The 14,019-nt window shown below is 35.2% G+C and overlaps 2 protein-coding genes across 3 annotated transcripts; both read left to right on the top strand.

Moving 5' to 3' along the window:
- The first annotated feature begins 1,967 nt into the window (after nt 1-1,967).
- Nucleotides 1,968-3,767, top strand: LOC120104318. Its single transcript, XM_039115238.1, has 2 exons — nt 1,968-2,933; nt 3,026-3,767. The coding sequence occupies exons 1-2, from the start codon at nt 2,111-2,113 to the stop codon at nt 3,637-3,639; spliced, it is 1,437 nt and encodes a 478-aa protein (XP_038971166.1). The 5' UTR covers nt 1,968-2,110; the 3' UTR covers nt 3,640-3,767.
- Nucleotides 3,768-7,951: 4,184 nt separating this feature from the next.
- On the top strand, nt 7,952-12,902 carry LOC103714897. 2 transcript variants are annotated; one of them, XM_008802346.3, is made up of 5 exons: nt 7,952-8,148; nt 8,229-8,393; nt 8,465-8,524; nt 10,408-10,595; nt 12,523-12,902. In XM_008802346.3, exons 1-5 carry the CDS (start codon nt 8,051-8,053, stop codon nt 12,711-12,713), a joined length of 702 nt encoding a protein of 233 aa, XP_008800568.2. In that variant the 5' UTR covers nt 7,952-8,050; the 3' UTR covers nt 12,714-12,902. The 2 variants fall into 2 exon arrangements, with proteins under 2 accessions (XP_008800568.2, XP_038970876.1); XM_039114948.1 differs by lacking the exon at nt 8,465-8,524 and having other exon boundaries at nt 7,955-8,148.
- The last annotated feature ends 1,117 nt before the right edge of the window (nt 12,903-14,019 follow it).

The following is a 14,019-nucleotide window of genomic DNA, read 5'->3' as shown; positions in this document are numbered from 1 at the left end:
ATAATTATTTAATTTTATTAAAAAATTATAAATACTATATAAACTAAATATAATTACAAATAAAATTAGATATTTTAATATGAACCGAGTAGGTGTATATCCATATCTATTTTAATATAAATATTAGCAAGATGCTCAGATTTTTACTTATATTCGGATAGATTCAAATATGGAAACAGAACTAAACCAATATTATCTTGTTCACTTTCATTTTTTCTTGCAACTGAAGCAGCCTGTTTTACTTTTAAGTATGGCTTAACTTAGATGTGTTGTGGGAAATATTTTCTTCTGGGAATATATGATAGGCTTCATCTGCGGGTATTATTTAGTTGAAATCATAAGATTTAATTAAGCACAATTGATGCCTTCAGTCCATTCTACCTCTCTATCATATATCTTAAAAGCACAGCGATAATTAGGTCAGGCTGTCTTATCTTTTATCCCTGCATCATGAAATAGCTAATAAGTACTTGAATCCTATCTACTTGTTCAGTCTCTCTAAATCACTTGGGTGACCTTTTATCCAGCAATAGGCTGTCATTTACTATGAGGATCAAATCGATCAATCATTCCGTATTTAATTCCCTGTGGATTGACATGGACTTTACCAATTGAAAGTAGTCGCTCTGAAAAGTAATAAGATTTCTGATACGTTTGCCGGATATTTTAGCAGTAACCTTTCGACATGGGAATATAGAGCGGAGGCGACTTTTTAAATCATAGGCCCCGGGGTATTATTTCTTATCATCAGGGGTCAGGTCCTCCCATCAATTGATTTTTGGCGAACCAGCTTGTACCTCTTAGTTGTCCCTTTCATCATCATTCCATTAATTTGGCAAATCCCTTGCCTTAACTACGAACTTATTTGATTGATGGAAAAAAAAATTTGCTCACTAAAATATTTTTTTAAAAAAAATTAATACCCAATATATCATGTATTAAAAAAATAATTTATATATATTTGATTCACCATAAAAAAAAAAGTTAAAGTATTATGGAATAGCTTATATTTAATTGAGTATTTACTTCTCTCAAAAAGTTGGATAAAATACTTATTATATGAGAAAAGTCTTATATATTCTATTCCATCTAAAAGTTTAAGAATATTTTTAGAAAAAAAATTATCTCAATTTTCAGTTGGTGGGAATTGAATTTTTTTATGTCTCACATGAATTTTTCTTTTGCACGAAGAATTCATTTAGCTCATAGGAAGAGAAGTAGTAAAAATATGGCTAGTGAAAAATGAACAAATGACTTATGTTTGGTTGGAGTTTCAAAAAAAGAGATAAGAAAATAGTTTTTCTATAAAAATAAGATTTTCATATTTTATAAAAAAAAATCTACATGAAGCATAATTCTCACAGGCTGGGAATTAGGATAATTTTTTTCAAAAAATTATTCTGAAGCTTTTAAATAGAATGGAATAAGATTTTTCACTTCATCAAAGGCATAACAGATATTTCATACAATTTTTTCGAAAAAATATATGCTCAACTAAATACAAGCCAATCTAAAATGTGTCACTTTTATATAGTCAACTAAATATTTTTTTTAAAAAAATTTCGGGCATCATATATCCAGCTATTAGTTTTTTAGAAAAAATATTTTGATAAATAAAATTTTTTTATCCAAAGAAACACACATCCAAAATATGAAAATTTTATTTTCATAAAAAATTATTTTTTTTTATTTTTTATCTTTGGAGAACACCAACGGGTACTTCTACATTTTGAAAACTCCAATAAAACGAGTCCTGCATGTAAAGCATCACACTTGCTGAGAGATGCACACACTAGTCCTTCTCTTACCTGTAGGTCACATGGTCTTCTCCTCCTCTCTCGATTTGACCTGTTATTTTGAACCTTAGCACTCGCAGCAAGATGACTTTATATGATCCTAAAGCTAAGCGAGCAGAGACTATGTATGGATATCCAATCCAAAAGGCATGTAAGTGGTTTTGGCCCTCGCCAATTTGGACAACTACTCAACATAAAGGTGAGCATATTTTATTGTTCTCTTAGGTGGGGTTGATAAAATACTGCCTTGCCTGTGGAGAACATGATCACAGCCAGCTCCTAGCAGCCCCACTCTCCTCTTTACTCATGATACGATGTCTTCTGAGATCGAAGCAAACCACTTATACCCAAGAGCACAAGATGAATTAGATTACTCCAAACTTGGTTCCCCCTTTTCTCATCAAGATGCCATCCCAGCCAATCCAACAATGGCATTCCTCAGCATCCATCACCTGCATCGCGAGACATGTCATGCCACTCCAATGATCACCACCACCTCACCCTCGCTTCCATCGATCCAAGCTGCTTATCTTAAGCGCCACCTCTCCATCGGTCTTTCAAGTCCTAAGATTATGGACAGGACCCAACATGGAGCTCGGCTTCTGGAAGAGCTTGATCTCCTCCACAGAGCGAGGATTCCTCCTGAGGCCACGAGCCAAAGGAATGTGTTCTGTAATTGGAGGTGGAAAGTACTCAACTTCCTCGATGACATCAGGAGGCGACGGTCCCGGTGCGTGGTGTGCCTCCAGATCCATCAGGTAGGTGGCCTGCCATCAGCCATGGACGGCCAGGTTTTGGTTGTCGGATGGAAGACCAAAGGGTGCAAGGGAGAGCACACGCTCCCCGTTCATGTCTGCGAAGGGATTGCCAGCTTCGACGAGATATTCTTGCATCATTGCAGTACCGACGTCCGATCGATCTTGAGGAGTTTCACCATATGGGTGTCTTTAGTCGATGCAGCTGATTGTGATCTTGGCACGTTTCATGTCGATCTTAGTGAATTGGCGATGGCCGGGAATTTGCATTCCAATTTCGGTGGGAAGAGCATGAGCTTTATTCTTGGAGGGATGGCCAGTGGCGGCGCGCTAAACCTTAGTGTGTGCTGTAGGATGTTGGAAGAAGCTCAAGATCTTGTTGGTATGTTGGTAGCTTCGTTAGATTTGTCTTTGTTGATACGTTTCGATGCCATGCACAGTTTGTTTAATTTTAACTTTTTTTAACGTACGCAGGGCAAAAGCAAAACAAAAGCAAGTTCTTTGCATGCCTCCCGGATCTTGGTTGCCTCCGCAGCCGGTCGGTGACTGTTACTGCACGAAGAGTCCCCTCCCTGCGATCGGAGCGTGGCTTCATCACGATCGAGAACTCTCTTCCAACTGATGAGGAAGATGGGGGATTCATAACTATGGAGAAAGGAACTGTTTGTGCTCGCTCACGAGGACCGCCTTCTGATCATCTGGTGAACACTGATGATGAAAGCGGCGGGCTTGAAGACGAGAAGCCTTGCCTGGTGACGGACGAGTTTGATGTCGAGAAAGTGGAGGATGAGTTCCTTAGAATGCTAGAAGAGAAGTATTGGAAGGGAGAGGGTGGCGAGGTATGGAAGAGGGGAGTGGAAGGGAGTTTGAGCTTGAGTTTAGATTTGAGCCTGGATTTGGATTTGGACTCACTGATAAAGGAAGCGGAGATGGAGCTCACAAAGGCAGCACAGGTGTGGAAGAGTAGAGCGGAGGCAGCCCTCCTGGAGAAAGAAGAGTACGAGGAGCTGCTGCTGAAGAGATGGGGATCAAATGAGAACTCTACTTCAGGGTGCTCTGGGGGGTATGGGTTCGGTAGTCCCATCTAATATGAAAATTCATCACCACTGCTGCATTCAAACTTATGAGCACATCACCTACTGTTGTTGTCAAAACATTTCATTTGTAGTTGATATATTAGAGAAGGCATTCTATATCTTCCAATTGGGTTATTTTCCTCCTAAAGTGTTACATTACCTTGAAATAACTTTTGCATCGAATACCATGAGAGAAGTTGCTTAAATATCAATCAGTTGCTAATATAGAAGACTAATATTTAGTATGTGATCTTCCTCAGAGGTATGGTCAGATATTATCTTAACCTGTCCAAGTTATTTGATTATGCAACAAATTAACTTGCAAGCACAACGACCGAGAATCAAAGCTACAAACAAAAGAAATGCTCGTGATTTGGGATCAAATTAAGTTTATGCTGATCAATGACTCTAAGGATGGCTTAGCATTTCTCAATAATAAATTAGAGGAAAGCCTTCGACTCAAAAAATATTTTGATATCAAAAATTCTTCAATTTCTGGATATTTCTCTTTTGTTTCTAGGAGCAAGGTAATTTGACATTTTTCTCTAGGTTAACAATTTTTGTAATTTTAAAATTTTCCTTCTTCTATTTGAGTTGAGAACCTTGAATGAAGCCAACTGTTGGCATCTGACTTTCAATCATAATACTCGTTTCTTTGGTAAGGACCTGTATTCTCCCTTTCTGGATCTCTTTGAGATCTATACTAGCTCCTGCAAATGGAGTACAGTAACCAGTTCATACAAACATTTATAAACATTTCTAGTCCCTTTCCAGAAGTAATACAAACATGACTTAAGGAGAAGTGCTAGATCTATTCTGAAAATTTGTCATTGCTCGACTGGAATTTATAGACACATTTATTTGCTCTTGGTTGCCTACGACTATGTTGTCAAAACCTCACACTTGGTGTTTATATAAGAAGAACTGTATCTTCCATTTGGGTCATTTCCGTCTCGAAGTGTTAAATATGATCTCAAGATGATCTTAAGCTTATACAATAAGTTGGTTGAACTTCAATGAATTAAGTGGCCTAGACTTGAATCAATTACCTATATATAAGACAGAAAATGTTTGATTGTTTCCACAAGGATGATCAAATATCATCTTAACCTGTCCCAGTTATTTACTTATATGCAAAACAGACTTGCCAAGGACCAAAAGCAGCCAAAAACAAGTTTGCAAGAAATTTTGAGATAAAAGCCCCATACCAGTAAATAATCCGGATGGTAGCTTAAAATTTCTCATTCATAAATTGGAAAAAGCCTTTGGTTCAAAGCATATCGTGAGATCAGAGTTTCTTAGTTCTTTGGCTTTTGAAGTTGGTTCAGTATTTCTGTGTTTTTTCCAGGGGCCCAGTACAGGATTCCCATTCCCCGAAATTTTCATTTAAATGTTTTTGAGGGAATTGGATTTTTTTTAAAAAAAAAAGTTGACTCACATAAGTACTATTCATTGAGCAGCAATACTGGGGGATTATAGAGGATCTTTTTTTATGTTATTCAGGTAACTTGAGAAATAAACTCCTACTTTTGGTTGAAAGACTTGGGGCTCGTTTGGTTCGCAGAAAAAGGAGGGGGAAAAGTGTGGTCAACGGGAAAGTAATGAAATGCCTCTTGTTTGGTTGGAGTTTTCAAAGGAGAGAGATGGGAAAGTTGTATTCCCATGGAAATATGATTTCCACATTTCATGGGAAAGTCTTTCCCATGAGAAACATGGAAAAGTTACTTTCCCATGAGGTGGGAATCACTCCTTTTTTATTTTTTTTCAAAAAGACCCTTCAACATTAAAGAAGCATTAAAGAGGCATTAAAGAACTAATTTTTATTAAGGACATAATAGGAATTATACATAACTTTCCTAGGAAAGTGGATGGTCAACAAACATAAGCACTTTGGAAATTTGTCACTTTCTCATGGTTAACCAAACATGCCAAAAGTACTTTCCTAGGTATTCTCTTCCTAGGAATCTGATTCCCAGGAATCATATTCTTAGGAGGAAAAATACTTTCCGCGAACCAAACGAGCCCTTGGTTGTTTCTCTATTTGAAGTGAACTAAGAGGGATATACTCATCAACGGTATCTATAAGGCAGTGAGAGGCATGCAGGGTCGATGAAATCGGTCCAAGAAGTCAGCAACTTTATTAGCAGGTTTCTATAATATTGAGGGATCTATTTGATTAAAATGTTCAAGTTCTACACGGGTTTATATCTAGTCCATCATTCAAGCTCGGACTAGTCTCTTCTTGCGTGCACAGGACTAATCTAAACATTATTCAAGATTTATTGCAATTTATGTTTGTGAGGGTTTCAATTATAACAATTACAGATTTCTGATACTTAGTTTGAAATAGAAAAGTATTGAGTTCGGGGCCCACCCTCTCCACCTGTTTGGCTCTCTCCGAGGGAAATCCCTGCACACGCACGTAGTGGATTCTAGTAATCTAATCTATATATCTAATATATATATTCTAAATTTGAGGCTATGCTTTCGGAGAGCTCTCTATTCAACGTATGGACGCCCATATTAACAGCGTTATCAATAAAGCTCTTTCTTCTTTTTGGATGATAAGTTCTTTAACAGAATATTACAATATTATATAAGTTTATTAGCTTATTAAACCCTATTAAATGAGAAACATTTTATTAGCACTTCTAAATTAATATAAAATTAAAGATATTATTAATAACTATATTTACCTAGTGTATGTTGATACTAATGAAACATCTTTCATGAGTAGTGTACCTTGCCCAAATCCCACGCAGGTTATTACATTATTACTAATATTTTATTAATTTTTATTATATTTTTATGTCCATGATATTGCTTAAAAATGAAAGTATAACCACTAATATATATCTATATTGTATTTAAATATCTCCGATATGTAATTCCTTTTCTATTTCTTATTATATACAGGATGTATTATATACTTATAATTTATAATAATATATTATTTTACTGTATCGATAGATATATATATATACTATTAAAATTTTGTATAGCGATAGTATATCATAATATTAAAATCAAAATTTTATTTTTGAAAAATAATTAGATATTATTATAATATTATTTATTCTGTTATATCTACTTTTATATTGCATTTCAAGAGTAGTTGGAAAAATAATAATACTGCAACTGATGCATCCCAAGGTTTATATTGTTAAACAACTAAAATGGAGACTCGGTTTATGCTAAGCTTTCCATTCATCACGTGGATACATGTATTAATAATATCAGTAATACGGTTCTTTATTTGGGATAATAATTAGGGCTCTTATATTTATTCTAATTTAGTATATATTCTTTTGTTAATTTATTATATACCTAAATGGAATCAATATCGGTATTAATGTGCATGGCTATCATTAAAAATTCTTGTTTAATCTACAATAAATATTAGATACAGACGTTAATATACTCAACAATTATTAAAATTTATTGCTTACAATGTAATTAAAATATGGCTATTGAAATATTTTATTTATTATAATTTGTGAAATTATTATATTGCATTTCGAAAATAGAAGAAAAAATTATACTTTATGTATGCACAAAGTTATGTTAATGATACTAGGATTAATGATGGGAGTATATACATGAATTTAGCTTGTGTGGAGTTCTCTGCTGGATATATGAATGCCAACATTAATGATACTAGTATTAATGACGAAAATTTCTGCTCAGCAATTATAAAAATTTATTGCTTAATATGCAATAAAAATTTAGCTAAAGCCTCATATTTATTATAATTTATAAATTAAAATAGAGGCTCTTATTGTGCCGAGCTCTCCATTTGGCGTGTGGCAATTGCCATGGCCCATGTAGATACTAACAATAATGATATGATTTAAATCATCCCTGCATTCCAACTTACCATGAAAAAGATGAAAACCATGTATTAATTAAATCAATATATTAATTAAAATGATTTATTAATTAATTGCAAGCTATCCATATGTATATTGATATTAACAATGAAATTTAAATTCTTCTCATATTTCATATTATTATTAATAAGATATAAAAAGAAGATTTTTAATTTGTTATATAAACATTATAACAATTATAAAAAGAGTTTCTATAACAATTGAAATAGATATATCTAAAATTCATAATTTATTTAATATAATATAATAATTATATATAGTAAAAATTATAAATAAATATATTTTAAATTTATTATAAAAATATATTTAATAACATATATGATAATGACATGCTGATAATTGAGTCTTAACTCAAACTTAAAATCAATCGATATATAATATATATATATATATATGGAAACCGGATTTATTAAACCAATATAAAATGAATGCATCCGTGGGAATTCCTCCTCCTCCTATTGCCGAGCTCTGAAGTCCTAGCTCCCCCCCTTACCGTTTCCTTCCCTCGGATCGGCAAGGCGAGAGAGGGAGAGATGTTGGCGAGAAAGTTGGCATCTTTTTCCCCCCTCTTCACCAAAAGCTCTTCCTCCTCCGCAAATTCGACGCTTCTGAGGCATCTCCAGTCTCCGCTGTAATCCCCTCCCATCACCTCCCTTTTAATTTTCCTTCTTCTCGGCAATTGATGATAGGATGATTGAATTCTTCGTGCAGTTTCTTCTCTTCTACTTCCTCGGAGCAGGCCGCAAGTAGCAGCATCAGCAGCGGCAAGAAGAGATTTTTAGGCCGAAGGGTCTTCCGGATCGCGTTGATCAGCGTCACCGGAGGTTTAGCCCTCAGTGCCCTCAATGACCTCGCCATGTTTCATGGCTGCAGCAGGTGCCATTTCCCCTCCCCTAAGTTTGTCTCTTCTTATTATATTGGTGAATCATGATGGTTCGTTGTTCAAGATTTCGTCTGGACGCAACTTGGAACATAGTATCTTCTTGGTTTTTCGGTGACTTGGAAAGGTAATCGAATATTGGTCATTTAAAGTAGATACATAAATGTGTTTTGGACACCCGCAGATTTTGTGTAAAATTGGAGTTGGAAATTGCTGTTCTGGAGTAGAAAAGAAACCATTTTTTCTTAGGAAAAACTCCATTTTTAAATTGATATTAAATCTTCTCGAACTAACTTTATCAAATTGCACCATCTCTTGTTGAATTTTCGATTTGTCCTGTTATAAACAAGCAGTCATTCTAATTTCCATTGCGCATTAACCAATTATTTTCTACATACATCCATACATAACTTGAACTTTTATCCAGTGTACAACATATACTTTAAGTCGTGGCAAATTTATGGCCCATCATATCTAAACCAGTCCATTAAACCATGGCTACAGCTCACTGCCTACCTTTGATTTAAATCAGTACTTCCTGTATTTACCTAGAGATTTTCTATGATGGATGTCAAGTTTGGAAGATAGATGATTTTCTGTTGTGTCCAACTAATAAAACTTTAATTTTTTTGCACATTACCCAGTCCCATTCTTTTGTCTCCTTTCTCTCTAAATATATATGAGCAAATGCCCTTTACCATTTTTCTGATCCTAGTGCTGCCATCCATGCTATGCAACTTCCGAATCTAGCTTAATACAAGTATTCTCCTCAGTCAGCTCCTTTACACCTTTAACCTTCTCCAAGATCGGTTTCCCATTATTACCGTAATCACTAAAAAGCACTAAAACCATTTGCAGTATGCAGATTGTTTAGGTAATGAGCAAGCTCGGTGCCACATCTTTCTATTGTTTTCTCCGTGCCCTTAACCATCAGAAGTTCCATTTTTTGTTAACATGATCTCCTGTAACCTAGGGATGGGATAAAACGACAACTTTGAAGTTCCTTCACATTTGCTGCCTTGTGCTAGGGCTTGAGATAACGATCAATTCCCAGACACTATTTTGTGTATGGTGACTTAAGCAGCTTTTATGATCAAGGACTGATCAATGATGTAACTGTTTGTCAAATTTTGTGCCAACCTGCACTTTTTGTCATCCAGACATATCTAAATAAAAGGCCGATTGGGCTGCGAAGTCTGATTTTTGGCATGCCGCCAGCAATGAGCAATGTCTGATTTTTAGTTCATGACATCTCACTGCTGGTTTTATTTAGCATATCTAGTTTGGGCATAATACTCTCTGATTCGTAAATCATGTTGCTACCAAGATTTTAATCCAAACTGGAGCTAATTATCAATATTTCTTGAGCAAAATTTGGAAACTAATTTGTTTTTAGTATTTTGCTTCATTTGTGGAAGGGTGGATCAATTAGTTTGGCAACCTTTCTTCTGCATTGCAGTGCCACTCACGGTATTTAGTTTATTATGAACTTTGGATATGGACCAAGTCATGACAATATATATTTTCCTTGTAATACGAGGTTCCAATTTCCTCACAAATTGGAAAAATTGTTAGGCAAATTTACAAGGGACCACATTTAGTCTAGTGAGAATAGAATAATTATTGTAACTTTTTATGATGTTCCTCAAGTTCACAGTAAGCTATCTATTCAGAATATTATCCACTGTATATTCCCTAAACCTTTCATCAATGGTGATTGCCCAAGTAGTTGTCATGACACATCTTTCGATATGTCAGATCTTTGTTATCTAATTTTGTTATATTTGTTCTCTCACATGTTAAGGCTGGATATTCTCACTTAAGATTTTGTTTCAGCCATGTACTAGTATTCCGGAAATATGCTATTTTTTGATTAAGCATATATTTTGCTAAGAGAAAATGTGATTCTTTTTTATTTTATTAAATGAAATTATAAAATTAATCTTGATGAAAATGTAGATGTTGCATTATGAGAACCCTTACAGGTGCAACTTGTTGACTTGCTTTCAGTAAGGCAATTGAAGAGGCTAGTCAGAATCAGAAAATTATAGAGACTATTGGTGTGCCAATTGTAAGAGGTCCATGGTATGATGCATCTCTTGCAGTTGGACATAGGAGGCGTTCTGTATCTTGCACATTCCCTGTTTCTGGGCCACAAGGATCTGGCATTTTCCAGTTGAAGGCCATCCGTCATGGAGGTTATACATACTTAACTTACTGCAAGTTTATCTTAGTGTCTTGCTGTGCGTTGCCTGATTAATTCTTCCTACTTTCTACTTCTCCACATTTTGGCAAATCTATCCCACATTTTCTTTTTTCACCTTCATGTGTGGCTTTGCATGTATTCTACAGTTGAGTCGATAAGATCTCTCACATTACTTTTAGATTGTAGATACAGTATCAAACATTTTTCTTCAGTTGAAGCCACTTTTGGATTTCTGCTATACTAGAACTTTTCATATGATAGTTACTCAGATGTAATTCTACTCTAGTCTGTACCATCTTCTTTGTTGTTCATTAACTTGGAGAAGTTGCGATGCTTTAGCAAAGAAACATAGTGGCAAAATGTCTTACATAAATTGTCATCATTGTCCATATGATCTATTAATGTACCCAAAATTTTCTTTGTAAAGATCTACAATGTTAATGAAGGTTGTATGCCAATATGCGCAACCTAAATACAAAAATATGCATGGCATAGTTTTGCTGTTGCTCAATAAGTGCAATCTTGTTCAATTTTCTGAAAATACTGACGGTACAAATTTCACCAGGAAGACTGCCCTTGAAATATTTTATATGATATCCTCAAATCTGCTCAAAAGAGCAGAAAACAATTGCCTATTGTCATATTGTAACCAACATTGCCCATTGTTCTGGGTCCAACCCCTTGAAGTGTTTCTCCAACAACTAAGTTTTAAAGCTTGTAGTATCTGATTTAACATTTAGAGTAATAAAGTGTCTTTTCTCATTATCAAAACTTAGCAGCAGAAATGACCCATAGCTGTCAGAATTCCATTACCTACCTAGCAGTCCATAAGTTGCCTATTTTTATTTATAATATTGTTTCTTGATGCATTTGAAAATGAAATCTTAACTAATTCCATTACCGTCCCATAGCTGGCAATGTTCCATTACCTACCTAGCAGTCCACAACTTGCCTATTTTTAATTGTAATATTGTTTCTTGATACATCTGAAAATGAAATCTTGACAAATCCAATTCCACTCAGAGCACATGCGAAAGATGTTCAATTTCTTTTGACCTTTATTATTAATTGGTTCCATGACCCAAACTAGCTCGGCATGGAAGTCAGCTTCATCTCGAAGTTAATGCCTTATAAAGTATAAAAGCAATGAACACATAATATACTTCTGGTTAGCCAACTGTTTAATCTCTTTCTTTTCTGATTCATAAGTTTGAATACCAACCTTTTAGTGTTTTGCTGTCCTGATTCATAGGTTTGGCAGCAACTTTTTGCCAAAATTCAACTTGTAAAGAACCTGTGCTATGTGATAGAGAATACCAGGTGGTGGAGATCAAGGAGGAGAATAGAAAGAAGAGAAATGTAGAGACTGGGGAAATCAATGGAAGGAATAAAAAGAAGAAATATCGAGTCAGAATTTGGAAGGAGAAATTCACATAGAACGAAACCAAAAGGTGGATTACAAGTTAGATGTGATTCAAGTTTCTGAAATACAGGCTCGTGACTACTAGCAAGCAATATTTTTTGAGATTGAGCCTACTTGTGATAGAGCAAGGTAAAGATTGCAAGTTTACCATGTCCCAGGGCTACTAAGATTCCAGCATAGTTAGCTTTTAGACAATACCGTGTGTATTGTCTAATTTTGGTGCACCAGAACTTATTTCACACTGTTGCTTTTATGCTTTTCTCTGTTCAATAATCTTCAAACTTGGTTATAATGGTATGACCTTAATTTTACAACATAAAACCTTAATCAGATCTTGGCCAAGTTGTGCATGGATTAGATGCGACAATGAGAAATGTTTCCTAGTCATGACATTTAAAGCTTTGACATATTGGTGATAAAATAGGATTATATAATGTAAACTTCTTTACCACGAAATATGGAACACGGTATATGACTTTCTTTTCCTGTGCTGCAGAGGATACTACATTTTCATTTCTTCGGCACCATAGCTGGGACATACTAATTATGGAGGCTCTCCTTCATGTTCCTTCAAATGAGGAGAAGCACCAGACATTAAGGATAAGCCTCACGGGCGATCTTCCCCCCAGTTCCCCTGTGGAATGCCAGAATTGCAGATCTCCAGAATCAGAGACTGCAGAGAAGTGAACCTGGCTCCTGAGTGTAAAATATGGCTTCTGCCTAATAATGGGAAATTCTCAGACTCTGCTTTTTATATGACATATATGAATAAATTGGAATTCGATGTTGCGAGGATTTTAAGGCCCACCATGGATGCTTTTTTTTTTTTTTCTGTCTTTTTAAACGAAAAGGTTACAATGAATTATATTTCAGGTCCCCTACTTGTCACTAATGTCATCATTACGAAGTCAAACATTGATATGAAGGTACATTTAGCTAGTGGAGTTCTGGAACGGTCTACACCAATAAATCCATCGAAGGTAAATTAAATTTGTGGCTGTTTTTAAAAGACAGAACTGTGTTGAGTTTTCTTTTATTTTTTTTTTTATTTTTATTTTTTTACTGAGAAGACTGTGTTTAGGCCTTTTTAATCTACTTACAGAGTTGACCTGTGGCGGCGAGACAGACTTTAATACTGTTAGTCTGTTATTGTAGTGTTCATAGGATAGTGTGCGCAATGGATATTTTTTGCGTATATACAAGCCTTCAGACTTTTCTTAGTGCTTTGCAGCTAATATTAATCTTCCTCTTTTTTTCTTTTTCTTTTTTTTTTTTGAGTTTGGAAGGGGCTACTTTTCACCTTTCTATCTTATTCCTGCCTTACATGTGAAGGATTGATACTAACCGGCATCACACTCCCACCCTTTTGTCCAAGTAGTAAAGCCATTAGGAAAGGTGGTAGCTCAGCCGGATACTAGAATAAGGACAGGAAAATAGAGTTATCAACAAAATATTCATCAACTCAACCATTTGGCATTCTCTTCCAAGTTGTGCAAGATCATCGCGCTTTGTCAATTGAAATTTACCACATTGTGGATTTACTGCCTGAGTTTTGTTTCTTATTAAAAAAAAAAAAAAGCTTGAGAGACGTAAGAAACAGTGAGAATCGTATTTAAAACCTCTCCCTAATGCATGCAGATGCAAGAATGGTGCCGACCGAGGAATCCAAGAGCGGCCATGCAATTTATGCATGGTCCAAAGTATAGCCCCCACCGCCTACGTACAAGCATAAATCATGCTGTCATGCTGACGACGTTTCTATCAGCGAGAACTGGAATGTTGCATGTATAATGCTATGCTGTCATGCTGATGTTTCTATCAGCGAGAACTGGAATGTTGCATGTATAATGCACACATTTTTATTAAATAAATGACTCATAATATTAAAGAAAACGTTTGAAACGTTATTAAGAAAATGTAAGACATGATAATTAGGAATGTATCATAAGGAGATATGTTAAGAGTACATCAAGGATATTCAAGGACATATAGT

Source organism: Phoenix dactylifera, chromosome 17 (assembly GCF_009389715.1).
Source record: "Phoenix dactylifera cultivar Barhee BC4 chromosome 17, palm_55x_up_171113_PBpolish2nd_filt_p, whole genome shotgun sequence".
In the NCBI taxonomy this organism is placed as follows: domain Eukaryota; kingdom Viridiplantae; phylum Streptophyta; class Magnoliopsida; order Arecales; family Arecaceae; genus Phoenix; species Phoenix dactylifera.
Note: the sequence above shows the minus strand (reverse complement) of the source record. Positions and strands in the feature narration are given on the sequence as shown.

What these genes read in the sequence shown, in the direction of transcription:
- LOC120104318 (XM_039115238.1), top strand. Translation starts at nt 2,111, where the DNA reads ATGTCTTCTGAGATCGAAGCAAACCACTTATACCCAAGAGCACAAGAT. An exon ending in AGAAGCTCAAGATCTTGTTG is followed by an intron (nt 2,934 to 3,025) that starts GTATGTTGGTAG and finishes TAACGTACGCAG; the next exon opens with GGCAAAAGCAAAACAAAAGC.
- LOC103714897 (XM_008802346.3), top strand. Translation starts at nt 8,051, where the DNA reads ATGTTGGCGAGAAAGTTGGCATCTTTTTCCCCCCTCTTCACCAAAAGC. An exon ending in ATGTTTCATGGCTGCAGCAG is followed by an intron (nt 8,394 to 8,464) that starts GTGCCATTTCCC and finishes TCGTTGTTCAAG; the next exon opens with ATTTCGTCTGGACGCAACTT. An exon ending in TTTTTCGGTGACTTGGAAAG is followed by an intron (nt 8,525 to 10,407) that starts GTAATCGAATAT and finishes ACTTGCTTTCAG; the next exon opens with TAAGGCAATTGAAGAGGCTA.